Raw genomic sequence first — 24661 nt, 5'->3', positions numbered from 1 at the left:
TCTCAGCGAGGGTGGAGACTGTAAGGCAGACTGAAGTCTGGTTGCGATTGGCAAAAGTGTACCGATTTTTTCAGTACCATTTTATAATCTTTACCAGCAACATTTGGAAGTGCTTTCCCAGCACTTTAGAGCCCTTCTGTCAGCCTTGGAGAATTTCTAACATCAGCTGTCAATGTCAAGAGAAATTATAACCTCCATGGTTTGAAGCATTTGAGAGACACAAAATCCTGTGCTGTGACGTGCTGTGCTGCTGCAGTACTGACCTCATGGGGATCTTCTGGCTGTTGTTGGAAACAATCCAAGGGGGAAAAAAATGCCCGTGAAACAAGGTGTCTAGATTTTTATTTACAAAATTAAATAATCAAAAGGAAATCTAAAATAGAAATGGGATTAGACAGTACCTGTAGGCGTGTATTAACCTTTTTTGTCTGCCCATGGTGGTGCGTGCTGGCGTGGCTCGTGTCAGGCTGTCATGTGAGGGGCCAGGGCTGGTGCGGACGCTCCTGCGGGGATTTGGCCCAGGAAAGGCGGCGCCGCCGGATACCCACGGCCCGGCCTGCTCGTGGGCACATGTGTGTCGGGCAGGTCCTCAGGGGAATCGGGAGCAGGAGGGAGGAGCAGGATTCACGAATGTGCTGCCAAAGTGGGTTCCGAGGACTCCGCCCGCTCTCGGGCGGAACGGCAGCGCGGGACGCGGCCGGAGCGCTGAGGGCGGCGCACACCGGCCCGGCCACCCGGAGCGCTGAGGGCGGCGCACACCGGCCCGGCCCGGAGCGCACGGCCGGCGGCGGCCGGGAGGCCGCGCGGAGGCTCCGGGGGGGTACCGGGGAGGCCCCGAGCTCCAGTTGGCGCTGCTGGCCCGGCCTGGGCGGGGCTGCTCCCGGAGCCCACACGAGGCCCGTGACCGGAGGTGGGCGGTGAGGTGGAGCCGTTTCCTCCGGCGGCGGCGCTGGAGTTCGGCCTGGAGCGGGTAAGGCTCTGCTGCTCGACCCGCACCGACCCCCTCTCATCGCGCCGGGCCCAGATCCCGCAGGTTATCCCTAAAGGCCTTCCCAGCGCTGGTGCCTTTCTCAATCCCTGCTGATTTCCTTATCCTGAACATTCTTTTCGTTCCCAGTGTTTTAGTGTGTCTTGTCCTCAGGGGGGCTATAAACCTTAAGTTCACCTGTTTAGCAGGAGGCAGCCAGCGTAGAAGTACAGTACGTGGGGCCTCAAGGGCTTGTGTTTAGCCTAAAGATAAATTCTCTGTGTTGCCAGAGCTATGCTAAAGGGAATTTTTCTGCTTTGGAGACATTATGCCATTGCCTAAGCTTCAGGAAAAATGAGAACTCTTCCATTTGGGGCCTTTAAAAAGGGAGGGGTAGAAAAAAATATGAAAAAAAAAAAATGTGGGAAGTCCTGGCTTGCCAGTAATGCTAAGAGCTGTAATTTTTGTAATGCAGAGGGCTCATTTGGTGTTCTCCACACAGGACACACGTTCCCTGTGCTGTGTTGATTTATGGTATAAATTACCTGTTACACAGCACACATCCAGTGTAAAGCCTGATCTCTTGTGAGAGAAGGCCTCAGAAAACTCAGTTTTGGAGTCAGTATTGGAGGTGAGAGATTTGTGCTTCTAAACATTTTGCCTTCTCCACACAAAGTCTAAGGCTTCCCAAGGTGTGTTCCAGGAGGAGCTGGAGTGGTGCATTTCACAACTGGAGGCAGATCTCCACCTCACTCCACACCCCAAAAGAGGTATGTTCCTCTTTCCCATCCCACACCCCCCCATATTCTGGTCTTGGGTGTGATTTAGCAGATCTGGGTGTTTTTCTGGTTTTTCTCTCCTTTATGTTCCCTGTTCTTGTGTTATTTAGGATTTTTTCTAAACACAGAACAACACAAAGCATTGGGCTTTAAGGACTGTTTCTGGCAGCAGTTTTGCCTTTCATTCATTTAGTATTTGTTCTCCCTGTTTTCTGTATTCTTCGTTGTATATTTGTTTTCCCATATCATTATATGTTGGTTGGTTCTGCTACAGCTCTGCCTTTGTTTTCCATCTTAAGGAAATACTGTGCCAGTGTGTCTGGACCTTAAACACCAGTAGGTTTATTTTTGTGAAGCTTGTTCCAGGGAAAAATTTCATAGAAGGTAAAATCCTGTAAGGTCATAGTTTGATCTCATCAGTCCAATTTGTAGAGCTGCAGACATACATCCTGCTGCTGGTCAGTACCTAATCTTGGGAGAGGGCTGTGAACCCTGTGTAAGATGCTCAGATGAGTGTTTGCTGGTGCACCTGAGGATGGAGCAGTAACTGATAGGTGCCCGCACTCTTTTCTTGAGCATCAGGCTCCAAAAATAATTAAGGCTGAGAGGGCTGAGGTTGTTCAGCTGGAGAAGGCTCTGGGGAGTCCTCAAAGCCCCTTCCAGGGCCTAAAGGGGCTCCAGGAGAGCTGGAGAGGGACTTGGGACAAGGGATGGAGGGACAGGACAAGGGGGAATGGCTTCCCACTGACAAAGGTTATGCTTAGATCAGATACTAGGAAGCAATTGTGCCCTCTGAGGAGGAGGGGAGGCCCTGGCACACGGTGCCCAGAGAAACTGTGGCTGCCCCTGGATCCCTGGAAGTGTCCAAGGTCAGGTTGGATGGAGCTTGGAGTAACGTGGGACAGTGGAAGGTGTCCCTGTCCATGGCATGGGTGAATGAGCTTTAAAGTTTCTGCCCAACCTGTTCTGTGATCAGACCGTTTTGTTACACACATTTCCTTGCTGGTGGTCCCTAGTGCCTAGCAGCAGGGAAGGCAGCTCCTGGAGGGGAGGCAGGAGCTGAGCACAGGAATGGGCCAACAGGAGCAGGGCCCTTTTGCACCATACATGAGCCAGGAGAGCTGAGCAGGTGCTGCTGATGGTACCCAGGCTCTGCCTGAAGTCACAGTCACTGGAGAAGTCTGGTGAGGAGGCAGATTCAAGCCCTAACCAGGAATTCAGGGTCTGGATCAATGAGTTATTTGGCTGTAGCACTTGTATGCATGAGGTACTCAGCTTAGAGTAGCTCCCAAGTGAGGGAGGGGAGCAGCTCACTGGAGCGTTCTCTATCTCTTGTGTAACTGGGTTACAGCTAGCCAAATCCCTTGAAATAAGGGTACATGTGCTCAGGACCCTGACACACCGATGCTGTGAAGGTACATCCCACTTCCATCCCACCACAGGGGTCAGGGGTGCATCCAGCCCAGCATCACTGGCCGAGATGGGGAGGGGATTGTCCCACTCTGCTCTGCCCTGGGGTAGCCTCAGTTCAAGTGCTGGGGGTACTTGGGGGCATCACAGTATAAGGAGGATCTAAAACTGTTAGAGAGGTCCAGGGGAGGGACACGAGGATGGGGAAGGGTCTTGAGGGGAAGCCATAGGAGGAGCAGCTGAGGGCACTTGGTTTGTTCAGCTGGAGAAGAGGAGATGGAGCACAGAGCTCACCAGGGCTACAGCTCCTCCTGTGGGGCAGCTCCAATCTCTGTTCTCTGTGACAGGGGCAGGACCTGAGGGAATGGCTGGAGCTATGTTAGGGGGTGATTATTAGGCTGGATGTTAGGGAAAGGTTCTTTCGCTGGTTGGGCGTTGCAGCCGGGGAGGTAGGATGTTCCCGTTCCACAGTACTACTCTCAGATTGTTCTGTGGCTTAAAATAAGTGAGGCAAACACTACAACACTGTATTGTAGTGGGGACCACTGTCACAGAACAATTATGGTTTTTGGAGAATTTGTTTTAACACAAAAGCTTTGGATTCCTGTTGTAGTCAGGCTGGTTTGTAAGAGAGTCAAGCAAGAGTCCTGCCTTCCAGGGTATGCTTTCTACTCAGATTCATTCCAGTTTTCCAGAGAAGAGACACTGAGCTGGGTTCTGGGATTTGTCTTCACCTTGAGGGAAAGATTGCTAAGCCCTCTGTAGCATCAGTGCCGTGAGCAGTGGACTTGCTGCAGTGTAAGAGTCCAGCTGTATGTAATAAGCACTTATGATTTTTTTTTTCCCTCTGTAGGAACATCTCACAGTATTTGAGCTTCTAGAAGCACATGGAGTTCCCTTTCAACTGAATGCTAGTTATAGATTAGTCAGGGGTGGTATGAGCACAGAGGATATTCAGAGAAGAGTCAGTCATCAGCACACCACAGTGTGGATTTTAAGGCCCACCATAAACTGTTTCTTGTTTCTCTTGTTTTCTGAGTGCAGCAGAAGAGACCCAACACATTTTCAAGGTACTGCGTTCACCTGAGACTGCTCTTTCAGAGAAGCAACAAGTGAGCAATGTGTTTGGAGATTGTCATCTCAAGATGGATGAGGGTCAGAAGATTATGGAGAAAGGTGAGCTTGAGCTGTCCCTTGGGAGGTGGTGAGATTTGGTTCTTTTCTGTAGATTTCTTAAGTTACAGCATTGAGTCACCTCTCTAGGCAGTGCCTTAGAGTGGAAGCTAGAGTGGCACCCCCATGGTAGGAAACTGGTGCATTGAGAACACCATTATTGAAACAATATTCTTTGTCTTTTCTAGGCATGAACCCTGATGTTGTACAAGTACAGCCAAGCAAGAGGCAGGCTACAGATGGTGTGAAACAGTCTGACCCAACCTCTGAGGCAAAGCCAGAGTTGTTCACATCATCTGGCAGCAGGTTCCAGTTTGATTTTACACTTTCTGAGACCGACCCAGAAGCTGACCCTGGTGACAGTGTTGCTGAGCATGTACAAAACAATGTCAGAGCCACCAAGCAGGAGAACTGGAATGGAGCCTTGATGTTTGCTGCCTCTGGGCAAGAACCCAAGTTTGCTTTCAACTTTGCCATCACAGATGAAGACTGTCCTCATCTTCAGTTACTTCCAGCAAGCCAACATACAGAGCACATAGCAGATCCTTCACTGCCTGCTGAATCAGCAGCTCTGCCACAGGCTACAGCCTTGCAGGAGCCTGAGGTGACTCAAGTGACTGGGAATGCATCCAAAGAGGATAGAAGCCATGCCACATCAAAGATCCCCGAAACAGAGACAGCCCCTGCAGATAAGGCAGTGACAGAGAAATCGACAGGAGGTGGAGCTGCCCAGAAGAAGAAAAAGAAGAAACAAAAACCACCTGTCAGTAGAAACAAAACAGAAGAAACTGAGACCAACAGGAAGGCAATGGCAGAAGCTAACAGCTGTCAAAATACAGATACTTCCCATCAGGATGAGAAGACCTCTCAGGTAGTTAATTACTGGTGGGATCCCATAATTTATAAGCCCTTGAGCTAAAGAGACATTTTATCTCTTTGCATAGATGAACAATTTGCATACTGCCTTGAGATGGAAGCTGAAAGACCGTGCTTGCTGCTTACATGTTCTAGCAGCTGATTGCTTTCTCTGCTACACAGCTGAGGAACCTGACCAGTGCAAAGGACATTAATGGTCCTTCAAATTTATGCTGAAAGATTTCATATTTAGGCTTGTGACAGCTAATCCTGGGGAACTGGATGCCATGTTTTCTTAAGAAAATAAAAACAGGAAATGGAGGTAACTGTCTTCAGTTGGTGCCAAGCTGGTGCCTGTGCATGCTGAGCCGGGCCCTGTAGCTCTGGTCTGCATGTTGCAGGATGAATTGCTTTCGTACTGTAACGAGCAAAGCCATGACAGAACTGCCACTTGGTGTAGCCAAGGACCTGTGGTAAAGCTCAAGGGTGCTTCCAAGAGGGTTCCTCTGTAGGGCATGGCCCAGAAATCAACTGAAGTTGCAAGTTATGTGTAAACACAACATTAAGGCACACTCTGAGGTTTTCTGTTCTGCTAAGGTCCAGGTCTTCATTTTATTTTACTTTCCAGCTCTGGTGCAGGTGTTATTAACAAACAGTGCCAGCTGAGCAATACTGTAATACAAGATTGCACAAAACCTTCCTTTTCTTAATATTTTACAAGGAAATTGCACTGAGTGTTCACCTGCCTCTGGAGCATGCCTTCCAAAGGTCTGCTTCACCTGCAGTCCTGCCAATAAACACTGTTGAGCACCAGAGACATTGGAAGAGTTGAAGGTCAGGTAAAGTCCTTCCAGTCCTTTGGAAGGACACTGTAGTAGGTAAAAGGAGACAGCGTGAGGGCATTTGTATTTACATGTACATAACAGTTAAGAATTGCCTCAGTCCCAGGGTGCAGCCCTGTTTCCCTGTCCCACTGCTGAGTTAGCCAGCTGGCTTTCCTCAGTGGTGCTTGGCTTCCTCCATCTCCATGGGCTTCATCTTCCTTCTCCTCATGCATTTCTGGTTGAGCAAGCACAGAGGAGCTGAGAAGAAAGGCTCAGTTTCTGATTTTGTCCATTTTTTTGATTTTGCGCAGGTTTGAGGATAGGGGTTTTTTATTATTTATTTCTCCCATCTTTTTTTATTTGAAAGCTGTTTTCCAGAAAACAGCACCTTCTGAATGGCAGCCACATATTAAATACATCTAATAGAGACAGTGAGTTGCAGCTAAACATTTGCACAGTGCTTTATCTGATGAAAAACACTGGAGGGAAAATGCCATGAAGTCTATAAAGTGATCACCAGAACATGATATTTGGAATAGTTCTGACTGTATGGAGTTCACTTTCATCCTGTATAACAACTGCTGCTGTAATTTTTGGGTGACTTATTTCCTCTTGTTCACTGTGCCTCATGTTGATAACAGTCAGATGAGCAGCTGCAGAAAGAGGTGGACTGGTGTGTGAACCAGCTGGAACTTGGCTTGAAGACACAGAAACCCACTCCAAAGCAGGGTAAGCACTGAAGTAAAGAAGAACTTTCTCCTGGGGGGAGCATTGGCAGGAATGCAGGGGCAGAGCCAGCAGGGAACCTTAACCTGTGTGTTGTTTCTCCTTTGCTGTAGCTGAGGAGGCTCTCAGGGCAATCAGGACACTGCGCAGTGACAAAGCTCCACTGGTGAAGAAGCGTCAGCTCATGAGAGCCATGTTTGGAGACTACAGGAAAAAGATGCAGGAGGAGCTGTGCAGAGAGCTGAAGCTTATGGAAACAGGTAAGAGAACTTTGCATGGTGAGGAGGAGAAGAAAGGGATTCAGTCCTGCCCTATGCTTTGCAGACTGAGTCCTCACTATATGAGATGACTGATTCTTATTTTTTCTCCCCCCTTTAAGCTGCAAAATCTGCCGGGATTGTGGAATTGAAGGGAAGCATCTGCAAGAAAAATGGCCGGTTCATCCGGAAGTGCTTGGGAGCTTGCAGGAAAAGCCAAGGTTCAGCAGAATCCCCTTCAGAGTCACATGGGACACTTAACAGAGGTTTATTCAATTGCACAACTCCCCAAGAATTTCACTTTAATTTCTTCTAGAAAAGTCACTTTGACTAAAACTGGGCCAGGTCTCCTGTAAACTGAAGAACAGTGGAAAGACACTATGCAATAGGAAATGTAATGCATGAATCTCTGGATCCTCTTCCAGGGTGCCTTAACTAGAAGTTTAAACCAGACCTGCCTACTATGCATATGACTCTAAAACTCAGCCTACATTACTGCTCTTCTGTGCTCACACTGGAGAGAGGCACCTTTGAAAGGGTCAGCAGTGTGGAAGGATCTGCTTTCTTTCCTGTAGAATTGACATTAACTGTAGAATCTGTCTTTTATATGAGATTTTCCCTTTCTCCTGTTGCTTTTAAATAGAGCAGTGCCTTTCTAGCAGCTGAGGATGCATACAGCAGGGGATGGTTTGGAATCAAGATCCAGCAGTGGATAGCTGGATGCTTCCACTCTGAGTCTGTGTGAATGCAGTGTCTGGCATCCAGCAAACACCAGCAGTGTGTCGTCCCTGACATGGAAGTGCATGAGCTCACGGTCTTTGAGGGAAAGTGAGTGAGAACTATTTTTGCTCATTCATCTCTTTCACTGACAGGTATAGTGAAGTAGAAAAAAATGCACATAATTATTTAATCCAGCCTAGGGATGTAAGGACAGTTGTTTCTAGAAAAACAGGGAAAATTTTTGTTGCTGAAGCTAGGTTCTGGACAGCTAGGAAGGATATGCAATCAGCTCTTAAATAAAGTTTCCTTTATAAGTTCAGTTACAACTACTAGTGCATCAGAGGGAAAATTAGCTGCATGTTAGCCTTGGGTAGTGGTAAAATCAAATGTCATAGCCAAAGACTCTGTTCCATTTGATTTGTATTAAATTTTGGCTTTTTGAATTTGTGTTTCCAGTCAATTCTGCTTGAGTCACTGAGCCATCTCTTAAGTTCATGCAGAAAATCTTCCCACCAGGCCTAAAAAATGCTGAAGGAAGAGAAGTACTGTGAAAGGTTACATGGTATTAGGTGTCCCTAGGGAGCAGTGCTTTCCTCCCTTTTGTAGTCCAGTCAGCTTGTGTGAAAAGTGAGAAATGGGAGTATAAGCAGATTGAAGGGAATCTGGAGACTCTTGAGAACAGCTGAGAGATGGTGAAAAACATTGGCTGTGAAGGACTAAACACCTGATTGTGACTCTAAAAAATTAATTTTATTACTAAGGTCTGGTGCAGGCAGTTGCATCTGCGAGACTTTTTTTTTTTTCTTTTGTGCCAAGGAGCACAGCTGTTACTTTGAATGATCTTAGACAGTATTTTTTTTTATTTCCAGGATTTTACACTAAATATACAAAAGCTGTGTCCTTATCACACTTTTTGTGTTTCAAGATTCATGATTCAAGAGCATCGTTTACATGACCTTGGAGCTACAGCTGTTTGCTTCCCTGGCTGATTATGCAGGAGGTGTCTGGGAAATAAGTTATTTTTTTCCTTGTCATGTCTCAGGTAAAGCTAGAGCTGCTAAAACATTATAAAATCCTTGCTGCAGAAGTATTCTGGAAAGCATTCTTACATAATCAGCTCATGTACATGCTATTCATTAGGCATTCACAATTAGGCTAAAGGTAGCAGTGTAACTTGATCCAGCAGTTATCTTCAAAGGGGTCAGAGAAAAATCCATTCAAATATGAGAACAACTCTTGTGGTTTTCCAGAGGTCTGAATAATGCTGACCTGCAAAGCCGGTTCCTTTTTCTGTACTTCATTACTGGAGGACTTATCCATGTGTGTGGGAAGGCAGATGTTCATCAGTGTGATACTTGTGTCACTGAGTGTCAGTGTAGGGTCTGTTCAGTTCCACAAGACAGCCATGGGATCTTGGACAAAGGATTTTGCCTTTTTCTGTCTACTCCCTGGTTTTATAGTCAAGGTGATGTCTCCTGAGTTTTTGATGGATGTGCCCAAATTATTTCATTGGTGATTTTATCTTGAAGAGGTGTCTAGAACTACAGCAGTCTGTACCTCACTTTTAAGCTTTGCTGTATTATATTTGTTTGAAAGGAAACAAGCACTGGTATTAGAAGTTAGGGAATGCCGTGGCTGCTCCATCCATCCTTTCCTCTTTAGAGGGGCCACAAAGCAGTCTTAATGATGCTTTTTTAAACATTGTGTTGTCCCCTTTTAACATTTCTTTAGAATTTCAGTGCTGTTCAGGGTTTCAGTGATGTATCTTATTACAGCAGGGTCAGGTTTGGATCGGGGTTTGCTCTAATAGTAATAGGCTAGTAAGACTAGACTTAATAGACTGTAATACCTGTGGCTGGAGGTTTGGTCTATTCCCCAAGGCATTAATGATGTACAGCAGTGAGGGAGAAGGGATATTCTGATCCACCTGGACATCTCTGATGCACTGTTCTTGCTTTAAGGAAATGTATCTCAGTTTTGATAGAAAGTTGAGCTCAATTCTGACCTGTCCATTTCTTCATCGTCTCCTCAGCTTTGTGCCTGGCATTTGAGTTTGGTGCCACCAGGGAGACTGGACTGGGGGGTACTGTATTGCTTTGCTGACTGCCAACCTAAATGTAGAGCAGCAGTGCCAGGCCCAAGCTTGTAGGCAGCAAACTGCTTACAGGAGTATCCAGCACAACTGTGAGCTCTGGAATGAATTAAAGGCAAGGCAAAAGGGGATTGGAAGTACCACAGTGCTTCTAGAGCAAAACTTGCCTCACAGCATCAGTCTTGGAAATCTAAAAGCTGAGGATCAGCTACTAAAGAGAATGAAGGGTTACAGGGACACCGTAACTTGTCTCAGATAATTCCCTGTAGCAAAGCAGGGGAAATGTCTCACTTTTGGGAACAAAGTGAATTTTAGGGTTCTTTCTGTGGCAGGGTGAGGCCAAGAGTGTTTGCACACAGAGACAGCAGAAATCTGTGTGTGATCTTGGCACCTTTTAGGCTTGGCACCCTCCTGTGTAAACAGATTCCCCAGGCAAAGGTTAGGAAATGCAGTCCCATTCCATCTGCCTTCAGACCCTGCTTTCAGGGGATGGCCTGCCTGCCCCCTTGTCTCGTTAAGGACTTTTGGGTTTGGGTTCCTTTTCCCTTTGAACTGAAGATTGACGAGAGGGAGGCAGTTTTCTCTTGTTCGGTCTCAGTTGTTTATTCTTATCAGCATTACAAGGTACAAGGAGCTATGTGCACTATGATAGAAAAGGGTAAAATGGCTAACTAAGATCTTCTTCAAGGTCTTTTATAAGTCCATTTACCCAATTAACAGATGCCAACTAAATTATTTTTCTTAGTGACCCAATGACCCAACACCTGTGTGCTGCACTATGGTATTTTTTATCCAATCACTTACTATTACCCAAAAACCCCTAGGAGAAGAACATGAAGAAGAAAGAAGAAGGACAAGAGACAACACCCTAAATCCTCCATCTTGTCTCCTGTTCTCTAAACTACTTTTTCACCCAGTGATTTAAGAAACTTTCTAATCTACACACTTACACTTTTAGCTTTTTCCATCTAACTTTAACATTTGTTTTCATGTATCACCATGAAAACATGCTCATGAATTTCATATTATATGAAATTCAGTGTTTCTTTGAATCCTAGAACTAAGTATTAGAAACAAGGGTACACACTCTGTATCTCAGACTCCAACACCCCCTCACAGGCTGGCCCTCATCCCTGGCATTTTGGCTATTACCTTGGACACTGGGCACTAATCAGACACTTGTCCGACCCCTCCTCCTGAGCTTGGTCAGTAGAAATGCATTTATTGGTCCTTGGGCTGCCCATCTCTGAGTAATGAGGGGGCAGAGTCACTGAGGAAAAGCTCACAAAGAATCTCCAAGGGATCCCTACAGAGTTCAGCTGGAATTACTTCCAGAGTCCCAGCAGGACTATAGAGGGACTTCCTCTCCCAAGACCAGAAAGAAGCTAATAAATTGGTCCTACTGATCCTGTGTTTCGGGTGACTGATACTACCTTGTCTCACTTTGATTTTCTAGATGCTGAGACTGTGGTCTTAGCATCCAATCACTAATTGAATCCAATTACATCCAGTCAAGAGTAACACATTATCTTCATTTGGGGGGAGAAATCCTAACTTTTCTTTGAATTAGAAAGAGGAAGAACTTACCACTTCAGGAAAGACATCAACTGAAGCATTCTAACAGAAGGAAGGTTAAAGAGTAAGAATAATTTAACCTGCAGTTCCATAACAGAAAAATAGGAGAGATGCTGCTATTTTAAGACCATACAAGCTATTTAGATTCATAAGATCTGTGACAGATGATCTTGTATCTTTATGCTGCCTAAATTTTTTCTGCTCACTGTTTCTGCTGCTTTCATCTTTAGAACTGTGGAAGGTTTGTAAGACACACTGCTTTAGAAAATCCACCTGTGACATCTCCAGTGGTTTGATTCCTGGCACCCGTCCTCCTATGTGTGCTGGCAGCTGGGGAGTTCTGACCACTGGCAGTGTTTAGTCCATTTGGCTTCTTCCCTGTGAGTACATCAATAGGCACGACCAGCTCCTGATATCTCACCTCCAAAATGGAAGAAATCTGGGTTGTGTTTCTCTGATCTTGATTATCATCATGCATGTTCTAATGAAACAAAACCCACATGTGGAAGAAGCCAGGAAGGAGAGGAAAAGCAAGCTGTCCCTGCTATCCTCTTCTCCCAGTAATGCTGGCAAACAGCTGGAGTATACCCAGGAAGAGCTTGCTAGTATCTGGAGAAGCTAAATCATGTCTTCTTTGACAGAAGCCAGAAAAAGGGATAGCCACCATGATCAGAATTCTGCCATCACAGAAGTGCTGATGTTGTGTCAGAAACTAAGGAACACTCAGGAAAGGAGGTAGGACACTCAGCATCTGTCAGGCTACACAAAGTTCAGGTAGGAGACTTAGAATGACTATCAGACTCAACCAAAGATAGAGCTCCTGGCTAAGGTGGTGAATCCTGGCTGATACAGTGAATCCTGATGAGATGCATAGTCCATGAGCTTGGAGGGGGAAGAGGTGGGAGGAAGTCTTGTCATTTTGAAGGTAATGCATTCTTATTTTTGCATTGCTTATTTCAACATTACGCAGTCTTCCAGAGAGAGCTCTGTGACTCGCGTGGTGTATATGTTATATGTGAAAGATGTAAATGCTGGCATTAGCATCTATGCATCTGTGTAGCTATTAAGTAAATTACTCCTTCCCATAGAAACAGTTGTAATTTCTTACTTCAAGAAATTATTGTGCAGCTCTTCAGCTGTTACAAATCTCCCACTTTCACCTCATACATCAGTGTTTTACCAGTTTTCCCAGCTAAGGGTCTGGCCCAGTAAGGTACATCTAGAGGCCATTGCATGATATTGAGCCATGGGAAAGACTTCTGGGATTTTTCTTCTGTGCACAATGATCATGCACAGTTGTACTCTGTAAACATGAAAGGCACTATTGGGTACCTACAAAATTCTCTTTGTCTTGACCAAGGCCCTACTTTAGGGGCTGAAACAATGCAGGTCTTTATATTTTTATCATTAGCCTCGTTTCAATACATCAGATTTTGCCCTTGAGATGACACTTTTCATGGCAGCTCCACAAGGCTGTGTCACTTTATGCCAGCAGCTGTTTCTCCCACTTTCCTCCCATCCAGCAGATGTTTCTATTCTTCATTCCTGAGACATTGATCTCTTAGTACCAGTGGCCCACTGTGTCATGGAGCACATCCTGGGTCCAGGTGGGAGCTCCAGCATGAAGCCTTCACCACAGAGGAGACCTTGCTATCCATAATGGGCCCTGCCCAAGAATCAAGAGACAGATGTGAACAGCCTTTGCAGTGAACCAGGACATTGTAACTTCCAAAGTGTTTCAGAGCTGCTTGAGCTATCTGAGGGAATAAATACAGCCAGTTGAAGGCAGAGGGACAGATACATGTCTGAAAAATGCATGGCTGTTTTTCAGAGTGCATAGGCTGGAAGAGTAATTCAAGTTTACTTAGCAATTCAAATTTATTTAGCAGCCAATATAATTTACTGTAGAAGATGCTATTGTATTAGGTCTGCTACAGATCAAAAAATAGCAATGATTTTTCATCATGTTGCAAAGTAACAAAGTTAGCTTATTTTTCTGCAATGGTTAAAGATGTTGCCAGAATACAGACTACAGAGAAAAGTGCTGTGATCACTTTTCACAGTTTAATCTAGTGCTAACTAGCTTCAGGGCACATTCACTTGCTTAGAAAAAGGAAAGTACACTGTTTTCAAACAAATCATGGTACAGTTCACATTGGAAGGGCCCACAGTGACTCATCTGGTCCCACCGCCCTGCTCAAGCAGGGTCACCCCAGAGCACATGGCACAGGATTGTGTCCACATGGTTCTGGAATATCTCCGGTGAGGGAGAGTCCACCCCCTCTCTGGGTAACCTGTTCCTCATGTTCAGGTGAAACTTCCTGTGCAACAGTTTCTGCCTTTGCAGCTGATGCCATTGCTGGGCCCCCAGGGCAGAGCCTGGTTCCTGCTCAGAGCCCTCCCTGCAGATAGGGACAGACAGGGATGAGGGCCCCTCAAGGCTGTGTCTCCTCTTGAGGCTGACTGAACAGCCCCAGCTCCCTCAGCCTTTCCTTGGTAGGGAGATGCTCCAGTCCCTTCCTCTTTTCCACAGCCTCTGGTGGTCCTGCTGCAGGAGCTCCAACAGGTGAAATGGGGAACTTCAGCTTTGCTTGGAATAGTGTTGGGAGGGTAGGCGTTGATTGCTCAGCAAAGGCCAAGAGTTAAGATAGTTTTGTGAGCTGTGTTTGTGCTGTTACTTGGGTGAAAGGCATGAGGAAGATAAATCTAACTCAGAATGTACTGTCGGGGTATGTCAGTATGTCCAAAGGCTTTTGTATCTCTCCCAGGTCAAGTACATTGATTCTTTTGTTCAGGGAAGGGAGAGCATTCTCTTCCTTCTTCTAAGAATTCAATTTCTTTTGGAGTGATGTAGATTGTTGGGATGGGCCAAGTTAGGAACTCTGGAAGGTGAAATCATTGTCCAGCAGAGGCAGGATGGGTTGTAGCAAAAGCCAGTCTTCTCATCCAGCCACACCAGGAATCTCTGCTTCCTGTTCCTGCTGAGTTATGCAGCAGCCTGCAGCTCTGCTGGCACTGCTGTGCAGGAAGGAGCAATGCAAAACCGGTGATGGATGGAGAGAGAGAAACCACCATGCTGGAGCAAGGATATTCAGGAGCAATATCTGTGGAAATGCAGAACTAGTGTTGGCAAGAGTCAGGACTAGTTGCAGATTCCTTAGGGAACATTGGAATTACTCCATGAACTTTGGTCACAGTTGATCAGCTATCAATTTAGACACCTTCAATTATCCTATTTTCCACTGGAAGAAGCTGTTCAGTCTTAAAAATATGTTTTGAAGGAGTGAGGGATTTTTTTTCTCATTCATTGCATTCATTGAAGCTTTTGCTTAGCAGGATAGAATCCATATTTTCTTAAGAATTCCTATTTGTTGCTATACCTTATGATCTAAAAATCCTTTCTAGATTTCCCCCCATTTCCCACTTCCTCCCTGTTCTTGTGGAAACTGGGCAGACCACTCATTAGAGCCAAAACAGGAGCAAATGAATGGATTCAGAAGTGCAGGAGGGATAAGATGGGTGTCTGTCACATGCAAATGTGATAGAGCAGTAAGCAGATTATTTGAGAAATAAATGTACTCAGAGGGTTTCCTGCTTCATTAAATTTAATCAGAGTTATTTTTCAGGTTGCTTCAGAAGTCACAAGAAATGAACGGTGGCAGATGGCAGAGAGGTGTGGGCCTCCCACATGCTGGAAAAATAGATGGCCAGCCAGTCTGCAGGACATGCTATGGGTGGCAGAGCACCACTGGGACAAGGCAAATGCCACAGAGCCAGCTTTGAGCCCCACGGGAGTAGGAGGTCTGTGCAATACCCCAGCTGAAGAGAGTCAGGAGTCATTTCCAAAAGGTCTGTGTCCTGTCACAGCGAGAACTGGAGTTCAGAAGAAGCATACCTAGGGTGTTTGTCATCAGAGACTGTGAGATACCTACTGGGTAAGTTGATGGTGGCTTGCCCAACTCTGATGGGCCTGTAATTGTATATGCAGGGTATGACATGGGTCAGCCTCTGCTGGAAGTACCTCATAGTCAGCAGTCTCCAGTGCTGTCCTTAACCCAAATATAAAATCACAGAATAGTTTGGGTTGAAAGGGATCTTAAAGTCCATCTTGTTCCAAACCCCTGCCATGGGCAGGGACGCCTTCCACTAAACCAGGTTGCTCTCAGCCCCATCCGACATGGCCTTTTAACACTTCCAAGAATGGGGCAGCCGCAGCTTCTTTGAGTTGTACCCATGGAAATCCTCATGGTGATGTGTCAGTATCAGCACAGATTCATGTGAGCACAGCAGAATGGACAGAGTTGTGAGGGGAAAAGAAGATTATTCGCCTGCACAAGGTTGACTTCTGTTGTGTAGTATGGGGTCTTCTCACTTCTCCAGGTCTGACAAGAGTAGCAAACTTTCTGCAGTGCCTTCCTGGTGGATTTTGTGTGGTTTTCTTCATGCTGTAAGAGCCTGTACACCTTCAGTCCATCACCTGATTCAGTCTGCTTCTTCAGCCCATCATAGGCCCTGAAAACTACCTGGATGACTAAGACAGTCATATGATTAAATCTCTGTGGATCTCATGCTGCAGTGATAAACACCTTAAATGACATTGCCCAAGGTAATACTGTTAAGATGTTTCTGTAATCCTCTCAAGCCCTGCCATCGCATTGCTCTGGGAGGTCAGTGTTGCAGCTGTTGTGTTGCAAAGCAGAGAGGTTTGTAGAGACAGGATACTTGTCATTATCCCTTTGCAGCTTCTCTGCCTGAAAGGTATCATTTGCTCTCAGGAAAGATCATCTGTTTGCCACATGAGTGTTTCAGAGTGCCTCTGATCTATGTATAGAATGGAATATCCTGAGCTGGAAGGGACCCACAGGCATCATCAAGTCCAGCTCCTGGCCCTGCACAGACAACCCAACAGTCCCACCCTGAGCATGCCTGAGAGCGCTGTCCAAGCACCCCTGGAACTCTGGCAGCCTCAGGGCTCTGCCCATTCCCTGGGGAGCCTGGGCAATGACAGCACCCTCTGGGAGAAGAACCTTTTCCTGATATCCAGTCTAAACCTCCCCTGACACAGCTTCATCTTGTTCTATCTCTTGTAAAACCACAGAGGGGAATGAGGTGCAAAGGATGAGATCAGCTAGCCAAGCCCACCGGGTCAATGCACAGTCAGCTAAAGCATTTTTGACCAGGGATACATCCTAGTCAGATTTTTAGTGTATCCATCTGGATACTGGATGTCCTCTAACATATGAAAAATTGAGTATTTGTGCAGGAAAAATAAAACACCGTTTCTTTTGAAGTCTGCTTCTCTTCAGGTCCTCCATCTCTGTACTGCATCTAGATGTGTCCCACTCTCTAACTCTTTAGCACACATGAACCTCAGAGAAGTAATCTAGGCAGATAACTAGATGTGTACCTGGAAAGTGAAGTTTCATGTTTGTGTCTGAACCCTGACTTTTAGTAAGATATATTCCAAACAGAATGAGCTTCTAATTGTCTCTTTTAGCATGAGGAGACATTCTTCCCCTCTTTTTCTTGCTGGTGAGAAAACCTAGAGCCTTCCAGCAAAATGATCAGAGGCTCAATAGGTTTGGAGCCCATCATCAGTAACAAACATTTATTTACAGGTACAGAATTTCCTTCTCCTCAAATCTTTCCTACCTCAGCAGCTGGTGACACTGCTGGGAGCTGTGCAATGGTGTAACTGCTGTATTTGTAGTCTAGAAGATTAGGATTTATTTTACTTGCAAGATTTAGCTTCCAGTTGGCTGAACAGTTAATTGTGTCTTAGTCTTCAATGATCCAGAAGCTCTGTAAGGACCCAGCTTGTCCCAGCAGTCTGTAATGTGAGCCAGCAGTCAGTGATGTGTGTGTGGGTCCACCTCATGCATTCAGAGAGAAGGACTGATACAGACTGGAGAGGAGCACTTGATTGTTTGTGCTTTGTTAGTCATCATGTGGGAGGTTTTTGTGGACTTGCTTTCAGGAGCTGATAAAAGAATATTCAGAGAAAAAGTGAGTCAATATTGTCATCCTATACACATTTCCATTTTTAGGCTTCTTGAATTGATTTCCCATTTCAGAGTGAATGTAAGATTCAGATGAAGAGAGATAAAAGGAGGGGTATAAAGTCACACATTACTAGAAATATTAAAATGGCAAAGGATGGATATTTACAGCCCTCTGTGGACCTTTGCTCTCAAAAGGCTCCAAGAGCTCTGGCCCTGCATGTTACTTGTTCAAGGACATTGTGCAAAAAGTTTCAACCTCCAAGTTATTCATATGCTGACTGTATTGCATATGTTGCCCATTTGGTATGACCGCGGGGCTTTGTGATGAGGTATTTTTACTTGTGTGGCATGTGCTCATAGAGCTGGGTGAGTCAAAGTGAAGGAAGAGAAAAAGAACGTATTTACTCAAGAAGATGGTTGGTTCTTTGGAGAAAAGAGTGGAAAGAGTTGATGTTATTTTAGGGGAAATAATAGACAAGAGTTCATTGGAAGAGTCTTGCCAGCTCTTTTTTCCTGACTCTTTGAATCAGGCAGTGTTGGTGCACATCCCCTGCAGCTGAGATAGTGCTGAGCCATCACCTTAAGTTTTGCCACCTGCTTATGGTGCCACCATTTATGGCACTACCTGTTTATTCTTTTCCAGCTGTGCCATGTCTGCCATGTCAAATCTGGGGATCATTTCAGTGCTCCTGTCTTTGACTCTGGTTGTTAAATAGGACTTAGTAGTGTGCTTTAGAAACCTCCAAAAGGCTAGTTAATTTAAGAGCAGCAGGAGAAAATAAACATAAACAAGCAAGTGACCTCTCACTATAAGCAAAATCAGCCTGGTTTCATCCTCACAGCTGGTCATGCCCACCAGGTGTACCCTGCTAGTTCTCATGTCAGCAGTCTGCTCCACAGTGATAGCATCCCAGCCCTTGGCAAATAGGAATTTGTTTGACCGTGAGGAATTTTTGATCACTGTGTTCTCTTGTACTCTGCTCCAAGTATTACTAGATCTGGAGCTGTATCCCTGCCAGCATCTTATGGTGAGCAGAAGTGGCTTCAGCCATGTTTACACTACCTAACTGCAGTCATTTAATGTAGGTGCCCTGGAAGAGGGGTGTCGTTTGGAGCACTGAAGGTAGGAGCAAAAGTAAAATGCCTAAAATGACCTCAATTAATTAACCATACACCAACTCCCTTCCATTAGCTGGCCCCTGGCCTGTACTCCAACAAGCCATGGCATTGAGACTGGAAGAGTTGTGAGTGCAGATGTGCAGCTCAGGGCTGACAGTCTTCAACAGTGAACAGCCTGCAAGTGCTTTTAAGAGATGAGCCTAAACCTTTTATTTGTCTAATGCAAGACATACATGGGAGGAGAATTCCTGTGTGCAAACTTAGGCACCTAGAAGTTAGCTATCCAAACCCTGAGCTGCCCGTGTGCTGCCACTTGGAAGCATATTAAAGAGCTCAAGGAGGTCAAGGAGGTCTCCTCCACTCTCAACACACCAAGTGCCCTCAGATGCTCCTCATATGGCTCCTCCAGACCCTTCCCCATCCTTGTCACCTCCTTTAGGTGCTCTCCAATGGCTTAATGTCTTTTTTATATTGCACACAGGACTTGAGGTGAGGCCACCCCAGTGCAGAGGAGAGCAGGAAAATCCCCTCCCTGGCCCACCAGCAGTGCTGGGCCTGTTGCCCCCCAGGACAGTTCTGTCTTGGCTTAGCTGCTGGTGGAGCATTCAGGTGCAGTGTGATCTTTTGGAGTAAGTCTGAGGAAGGATGGACCAAATCACCACTTACATTTGGTTGCTCTAAGCCCCATCCAACATGGCCTTGAACACTTCCAGGGATCCAGGGGCAGTCATAGCTTCCCTGGGCAACCTGTGGCAGGGCCTCCCCACCTCACAACCAATAATTTCTTCCTAATACCCCATCCCTATTCACCCTTTTTCAGCTTAAACCCATTTCCCCTTGTCCTGTCACTCCAGGCCCTTGTCCTAAGTCACTCTCCAGCTCTCTTGGAGCCCCTTTAAGGCACTGGAAGAGGCTCTAAGTTCTCCTTGGATCCTTCTTTTCTCCAGGTGAACAACCCCAGCTCTCCCAGCCTGTCTCCAGAGCAGAGGGACTCCAGCCCTTGTAGCATCTCCCTGACTCCCTTCCTTCTGCTCCTGTTCAGCTTCTGGCCTCAAGCTGTGGGCATCTCCACTGAATGGTGTTCCCAGGAAACCCACAGCTCTTGTTTGGAAAAATCTTGGAAAACCTGTTGTTTAAAACCTGTCTCTGCCCAAGCAATGCCTTCATGCTGCCTACCCTCTCCAAGGGTCTTCATGGCACACCTGGATCTGAGCGGGAGCTTGGATCCTGCTCCCAAAGGCAGGCTGCTGCAGGGTATGGACTGCCTGGTATAGGCAGTATTGAGTAACAGTCCTGCAGGAATGCAGGACTGTGCCAGTTAGACCAGTTCAGATACCTCAGCTGAAAGCAGGAGTCCTTGGCAGTCTTTTAAGCAGAGTGGTCAAGTTAATGTCACAGCACACCTTTGCCAGAAGGAAGGTTCCTGAAAGTGCAGTCTAGGAGCTAACTGGATATGATTTTCCTATCTTTTTTATATTTTTCTATTCCTTTGCTTGTTCTGTCTCACCAGTTGGGCCTAACCTGCTGGAGGAACATCAGGGTTTGGATGCTGGAGGGTGAGAGTGAAGCCCAGATGAGCCAGCATTTCCCTGGGGCGGCTCAGATGGTCTGTTTGGTTGATTTAAAGCCCTTGGATGAGTGATGAAGTTCAAATATGCCTCTGGAGGGAAGGCATTGCTCAACGAAGAGCCCACATAACAGGTCCCCAGCAAGTGTTGCCTTCAGGGAGGCCTGCATGCTGAACAGGAGTTCTTGCAGCTCAGGGGTCAGGTCCTGTTCAGCTGGTCAGACTGACCATTCCAGTAAGAAACATAAATCCTTGCACCAGCTCACGTACAAGGAAACCTGGTGAATTCCAGAAGCTCCTCTGAGTTCAAAAAGGGTCATTTCACAGGCATGCAAGGAGAGATCCCTAAGGGTACCTGCTCACAAGAAAGCCTTGTCTGTGATGCAAAATGCTATTAGCTGTTTGCAGCAGCAGTGCCAGGGTGTAGAATCACAGAACAGAGAAGGGTTTGAGTTTGGAAGGACATTAAAGCTCATCTCATTTCATGACCCAGTAGGATCCTGCCACATGGGATGTGGTTGCTCCTAGCCCCATCCAATCTGAATCTTCCAGAGATGAGGCAACCACGGCTTCTCCGGGCAACCTGTGCTGGGGCCTCACCACACTCAGGGAGGAATTTCCTCCTAATACCCAATCTAAATCTTTCCTGGCTTAGTTTAAAAGCATTCCCTTTGTCCTGTCACTGTTTGCCCATGTAAACAGTCACCCTGCCTCTCTTTTATATTCCCCCTTTAGGCACTGGAGGGGGCTTTAAGGTCTTCCTGGAGCCTTCTCTTCCCCAGGCTGAGCAGCCCCAGCTCCCCCAACCTGTCTCCAGAGCAGAGGGGCTCCAGCCCTTGAAGCATCTCCATGGTCTCCTCTGGACCTGTTTGGACTGGGACACATGCTTCTTGTGCTGAGGACCCCAGAGCTAAAGGCAGCTCTGCAGGTGGGATCTCACAGAGATGAGGGCAGAGTAGAGAGAGAGAATCCCCTCCTCTAAACTGCAGTCTGAACTCAGTCCATTCTGTATAATCAAAACGAATAAACCAATCAAAAACAACCTTAACATGGATGTTCCCATGTGCCCTTAGCATGAGAGCTCCAAAGTCACTCGTGTCCAGTTCCTGGTGTATAGCTCAGCTGTTTAGACAAACCACAGGATGCTGTGCTGTCAGTGCTACCTGCAGTTGCTGAGAAGGAGCAAAGCAAAGTTCAGCTCTCAGACCTGCAAACTGACTTCCACTGCTTGGATCTTGCTCCAGCTCAGCTCTTCTCCCTCACTCATCCTCATTTGCCAGGTTAAGTACAGGCAGGATGAATACAGGACATGTGAGACAACATCTCAACTATTCCTATATTCCTATTCCCATCAGACTTGTGCTCCAGACCCTTCCCCATTCTCTTCTCTGGACATGCTCCAGCTGCTCAAGGCCTTTCACATCATGAGGGATTAATTTGATGTCATTAGCCTTTCTGCCTGTGTTCCACGACCTGGCAGAGGTGGAAGCAGAGCCTTCCCAAAAGCTGGTACAGTGATCCTCCTCCAAGAGGAATGTGGAGGCTTTAGTCTGTACTTTGGCCCCTGAATATCCTTGGTTTTCTGGGCTAATGTGTGAGTTCTGTGAGAGTCCCACCCTTAGCACAGGTGGATGGGAGGTGAGAACTCCTCACAGCTAGACTGGGGCACTCAGCCAGGTAAAAGTCTCTGCAGCTGAGAAAGGTGCTCAAAGGAGCATCCACTGTCCTTTCCATGGTACAAGTGCCAGGAAGAACCTGTGGGAAGCAAAGTACCAATAAGTGTTGTCTGCTGAGAGAAGAAAACAACTCCCAGCAGAGCTCTCAATTCATGGCTGGGGAAGGAAGAAGGTTGAAGTGGATAAATAATAAGGATTTCCTCAGGATTTCATCTAGAATAGATGCAGGTGAGCAGCATAAAGATGTTGAAAATAACCTTCAGGCAGACAATAACAGCTCACCCTCAAGAGCTCTTGGAGTAGGAGGGGTGGGTTCAACAGGAAGGAAGGGTATGGGCCACACTTCCACCTGGGGCAACAGATCCTGCTAGAGGGACTGTATCCCCTCGAATTGGGCTGATCAGCTTGGGAGTATTTCCTGTGTTCCATGGGACATGATCAGTCCCATGTTTTCATTTGTTGCCTTCTCTAATCCCAGCGCCAGTGGCAGAGTCGGCCCGTGGTGTGTGCTGTTGCTCTGGGCAGGATGCCATGCTGTTTGCAACACCCAGCAGTCCGGCAGTCCCTCGTAGAAGGGGAAGGGAACAAGGGAACGCTGAAGCTCATGGGCCTCTGCCCCTGCAGGCTCCCTGACAGCTGATCACAGGGGTGGGAGCATCTCCTGGTGGGTGCTGTAAAACCCCACCTGGGACCTCACACCTCAGCTCCCTCACTGGTGAATCGCCCTGTCCCAGCTGTAAGAGCCCAGGCTTTTCCAGCCTGCAGGGGACAGGTCAGTGGCCCCCCAGGTGCTTTGCTGTAGGCAGCAAGAGCGTCTCCGGGCATGGGAGGGCAGCACATGTGGGACTCACTTTGCAGAGCAGCCATAGTGGTGGCACTCACTAATTGAGACGCGTCGTGCAGTGTAGGGCAGCCATAGGATGAAATCGTCCCGTAAGTGCGGGGTGGGAGCTCAGAGGTGGCTCTGTCGTGACAATGGAGGGGAGTCTGGGCAGTGCTGTCCCAGCTGCTCATAAAGACATTCGCTGGGTGTTGTGAATTAATATTGTGATATTGGCTTTCTCACAAGTATTAGGATAAATGTTATATGTTATATGCTTTTGCTATATTTTTTTTTCTCTCTTAGCAAGTTTTAGGCATAGAAGAATTTCAAACATTAGGGCTATGTCTCATCTGGACAAAGCAAGATAACCCCAGCAGGCAAGACAATGGGGGCCAGGCTGTTAACAGCAGAAGGACAATGAAGCCCAGGCTGACATCAGCAGCAGGACGAGAGGGCCCAGACTGTTATCAGCACTGACCACTTGCAGAGAAAGGAACCCCAGCCCAAATAAAATGATGATCAGAAGAAATTAAATCTCCATGGAGCATGCTCTAAAAAGGCGGAACCAGGGAGTGGCCATGCAAAATACTTCTTGGAGAAGTTTGAATATGCATTAAACCCTCACAGCAGGATGGGATAAAAGGAGTGTTCCAAAGATGCCAGGTGTGTTCCTGGCAACGCGGCTGGGCATCTGGCCATTTTAACCCGTTGCTTTATTATCTTTGTCTCCTAATTGTCTTTCTGTTTATATTAAACCTTTTATAATTTAATAAGAGAGTGAACCTCATTTTTCACATGGGGCCCAGGAGCACACAGGCACCACGGCAGCAATGGCCAAAGGGCTTTACTGCAGCCCCGCTCTGCAAGGCCAAGTCCCATTGCCAGGGTGGCAGGAATGTGTGTCCTCTGCATCTGCGTGTGCAGCGGAGTCGGCTTATTCCTTGTAAAAAATGATTGGAGCAAACCCAATAAACACTGAGCTCTCACTCAGAGTCTGCACCCCTCACTGAGCTGAGCTCCCCATGCCCTGTCCTGTGCTTTGTGCCACCGGCAGCTCTCTTGTGGCCACCCCACCAGCAGGATGGGGCACTCACAGTCACAGCTGACCATCTGGATATGACATGGCCACAAGGAGCCCTCCACACCCCTTGGTGCTGCTGAGCAGTGGGGAGTACCCACAGCCAAGCACCCACCCCAGGCAGGCTCATGGTGGTTGCTGTCACCACAGGCATTGTCATGCCTTGTGCTGGGTCTGAGCTCACCCCTGCCATCTCCTGAGCCCAGGAGTGACCCATATGCCCAGTCTGGTCCAGGGGTAAGAGTGTAGGGAGGGCACAGTGCACCTTGCTGAACACAGACTTGGCCCCCAGGGGCTTTGCTGGAGATGGTTCTGCTGTGGTTGGTCCTGCACAGGTCCCTTCAGTACCCCCCAGCCTCAGCAGCACCATCAGGTGCTCCTGCTTCTCCCCTGTGCACTCAGAATCAGCCATCTCTGATCTCCCCACAATAAGACCCTCTACCCCAGTACCTGAACAAAGCAGCTTCCTCTGATGAGGAGGTATTTCTGTGATGAGAAAAATCTTCCTTCTTACAGCATTTTCCTGGATTTCCTGTTTTTAACAGGCTGACCAGCAGAGCTTGTTCAGAACACAAGTAAGATACATATTCCAGCAGTGAGATGTGTTATCCTACTGAAGAGGTTAAAGGTTTGGCAGGACTGTACATGCTTGATCCTCTGAGTCCCACTTGCCCTGGAGGTTGGAGAGCACAGTTATGACTGCCCAGCCCACCCAGAAGACACAGACCCCACAAAGCAGTGAGACCTGCAGCTTTTCTCCTGGTGCCTGTATGGCCCAGAGCTACCCTGCATTGCAGACCCACCTCCCAGCCAGACTGGACACAAGGGGAATTTTGGCATCAGCCCACGTGTCTGAGCACAGTAGCCATGGACAGGAGGTGCTGCCCATCACATCTGCTCTTCTCTGGGGGCCCAGTTCTCCCCCACCAGTCCCTACTCATTGCGTGAGCAGCAGCCCCACTCAGTGGCAGCTCCATAGAGGCTCCTTTCACCTCCTGGCAGGATGTTTGGTCTCCAA

General features: G+C 47.1%; 1 protein-coding gene across 10 annotated transcripts; it reads left to right on the top strand.

Annotated features, from left to right (window-relative positions):
* Positions 1 to 736: 736 nt before the first annotated feature.
* On the top strand, positions 737 to 23620 carry C18H8orf33 (chromosome 18 C8orf33 homolog). 10 transcript variants are annotated; one of them, XM_088064176.1, is made up of 11 exons: positions 738 to 970; positions 1644 to 1737; positions 4201 to 4332; positions 4518 to 5200; positions 6650 to 6737; positions 6848 to 6994; positions 7114 to 7819; positions 11609 to 12303; positions 15005 to 15313; positions 15759 to 15984; positions 22869 to 23620. In XM_088064176.1, the coding sequence occupies exons 3-7, from the start codon at positions 4302 to 4304 to the stop codon at positions 7305 to 7307; spliced, it is 1143 nt and encodes a 380-aa protein (XP_087920302.1). In that variant the 5' UTR covers positions 738 to 970; positions 1644 to 1737; positions 4201 to 4301; the 3' UTR covers positions 7308 to 7819; positions 11609 to 12303; positions 15005 to 15313; positions 15759 to 15984; positions 22869 to 23620. The 10 variants fall into 10 exon arrangements, with proteins under 10 accessions (XP_087920310.1, XP_087920311.1, XP_087920309.1 ...); XM_088064180.1 differs by lacking the exon at positions 11609 to 12303 and adding an exon at positions 8581 to 8753 and having other exon boundaries at positions 22869 to 23615; XM_088064184.1 differs by lacking the exon at positions 11609 to 12303 and having other exon boundaries at positions 737 to 970; positions 7114 to 7212; positions 22869 to 23615.
* The last annotated feature ends 1041 nt before the right edge of the window (positions 23621 to 24661 follow it).

The sequence above is a fragment of the Pseudopodoces humilis genome, chromosome 18, assembly GCF_049639895.1.
Source record: "Pseudopodoces humilis isolate 2021_Gansu_Grassland_sample_001 chromosome 18, ASM4963989v1, whole genome shotgun sequence".
In the NCBI taxonomy this organism is placed as follows: Eukaryota; Metazoa; Chordata; class Aves; order Passeriformes; family Paridae; genus Pseudopodoces; species Pseudopodoces humilis.
The sequence above is the reverse complement of the archived record's forward strand: the minus strand, read 5'-3'. Positions and strand labels throughout refer to the sequence as shown.

What these genes read in the sequence shown, in the direction of transcription:
- C18H8orf33 (XM_088064176.1), top strand. Translation starts at nt 4,302, where the DNA reads ATGGATGAGGGTCAGAAGATTATGGAGAAAG. An exon ending in TCAGAAGATTATGGAGAAAG is followed by an intron (nt 4,333 to 4,517) that starts GTGAGCTTGAGC and finishes TGTCTTTTCTAG; the next exon opens with GCATGAACCCTGATGTTGTA. An exon ending in AGGATGAGAAGACCTCTCAG is followed by an intron (nt 5,201 to 6,649) that starts GTAGTTAATTAC and finishes TGTTGATAACAG; the next exon opens with TCAGATGAGCAGCTGCAGAA.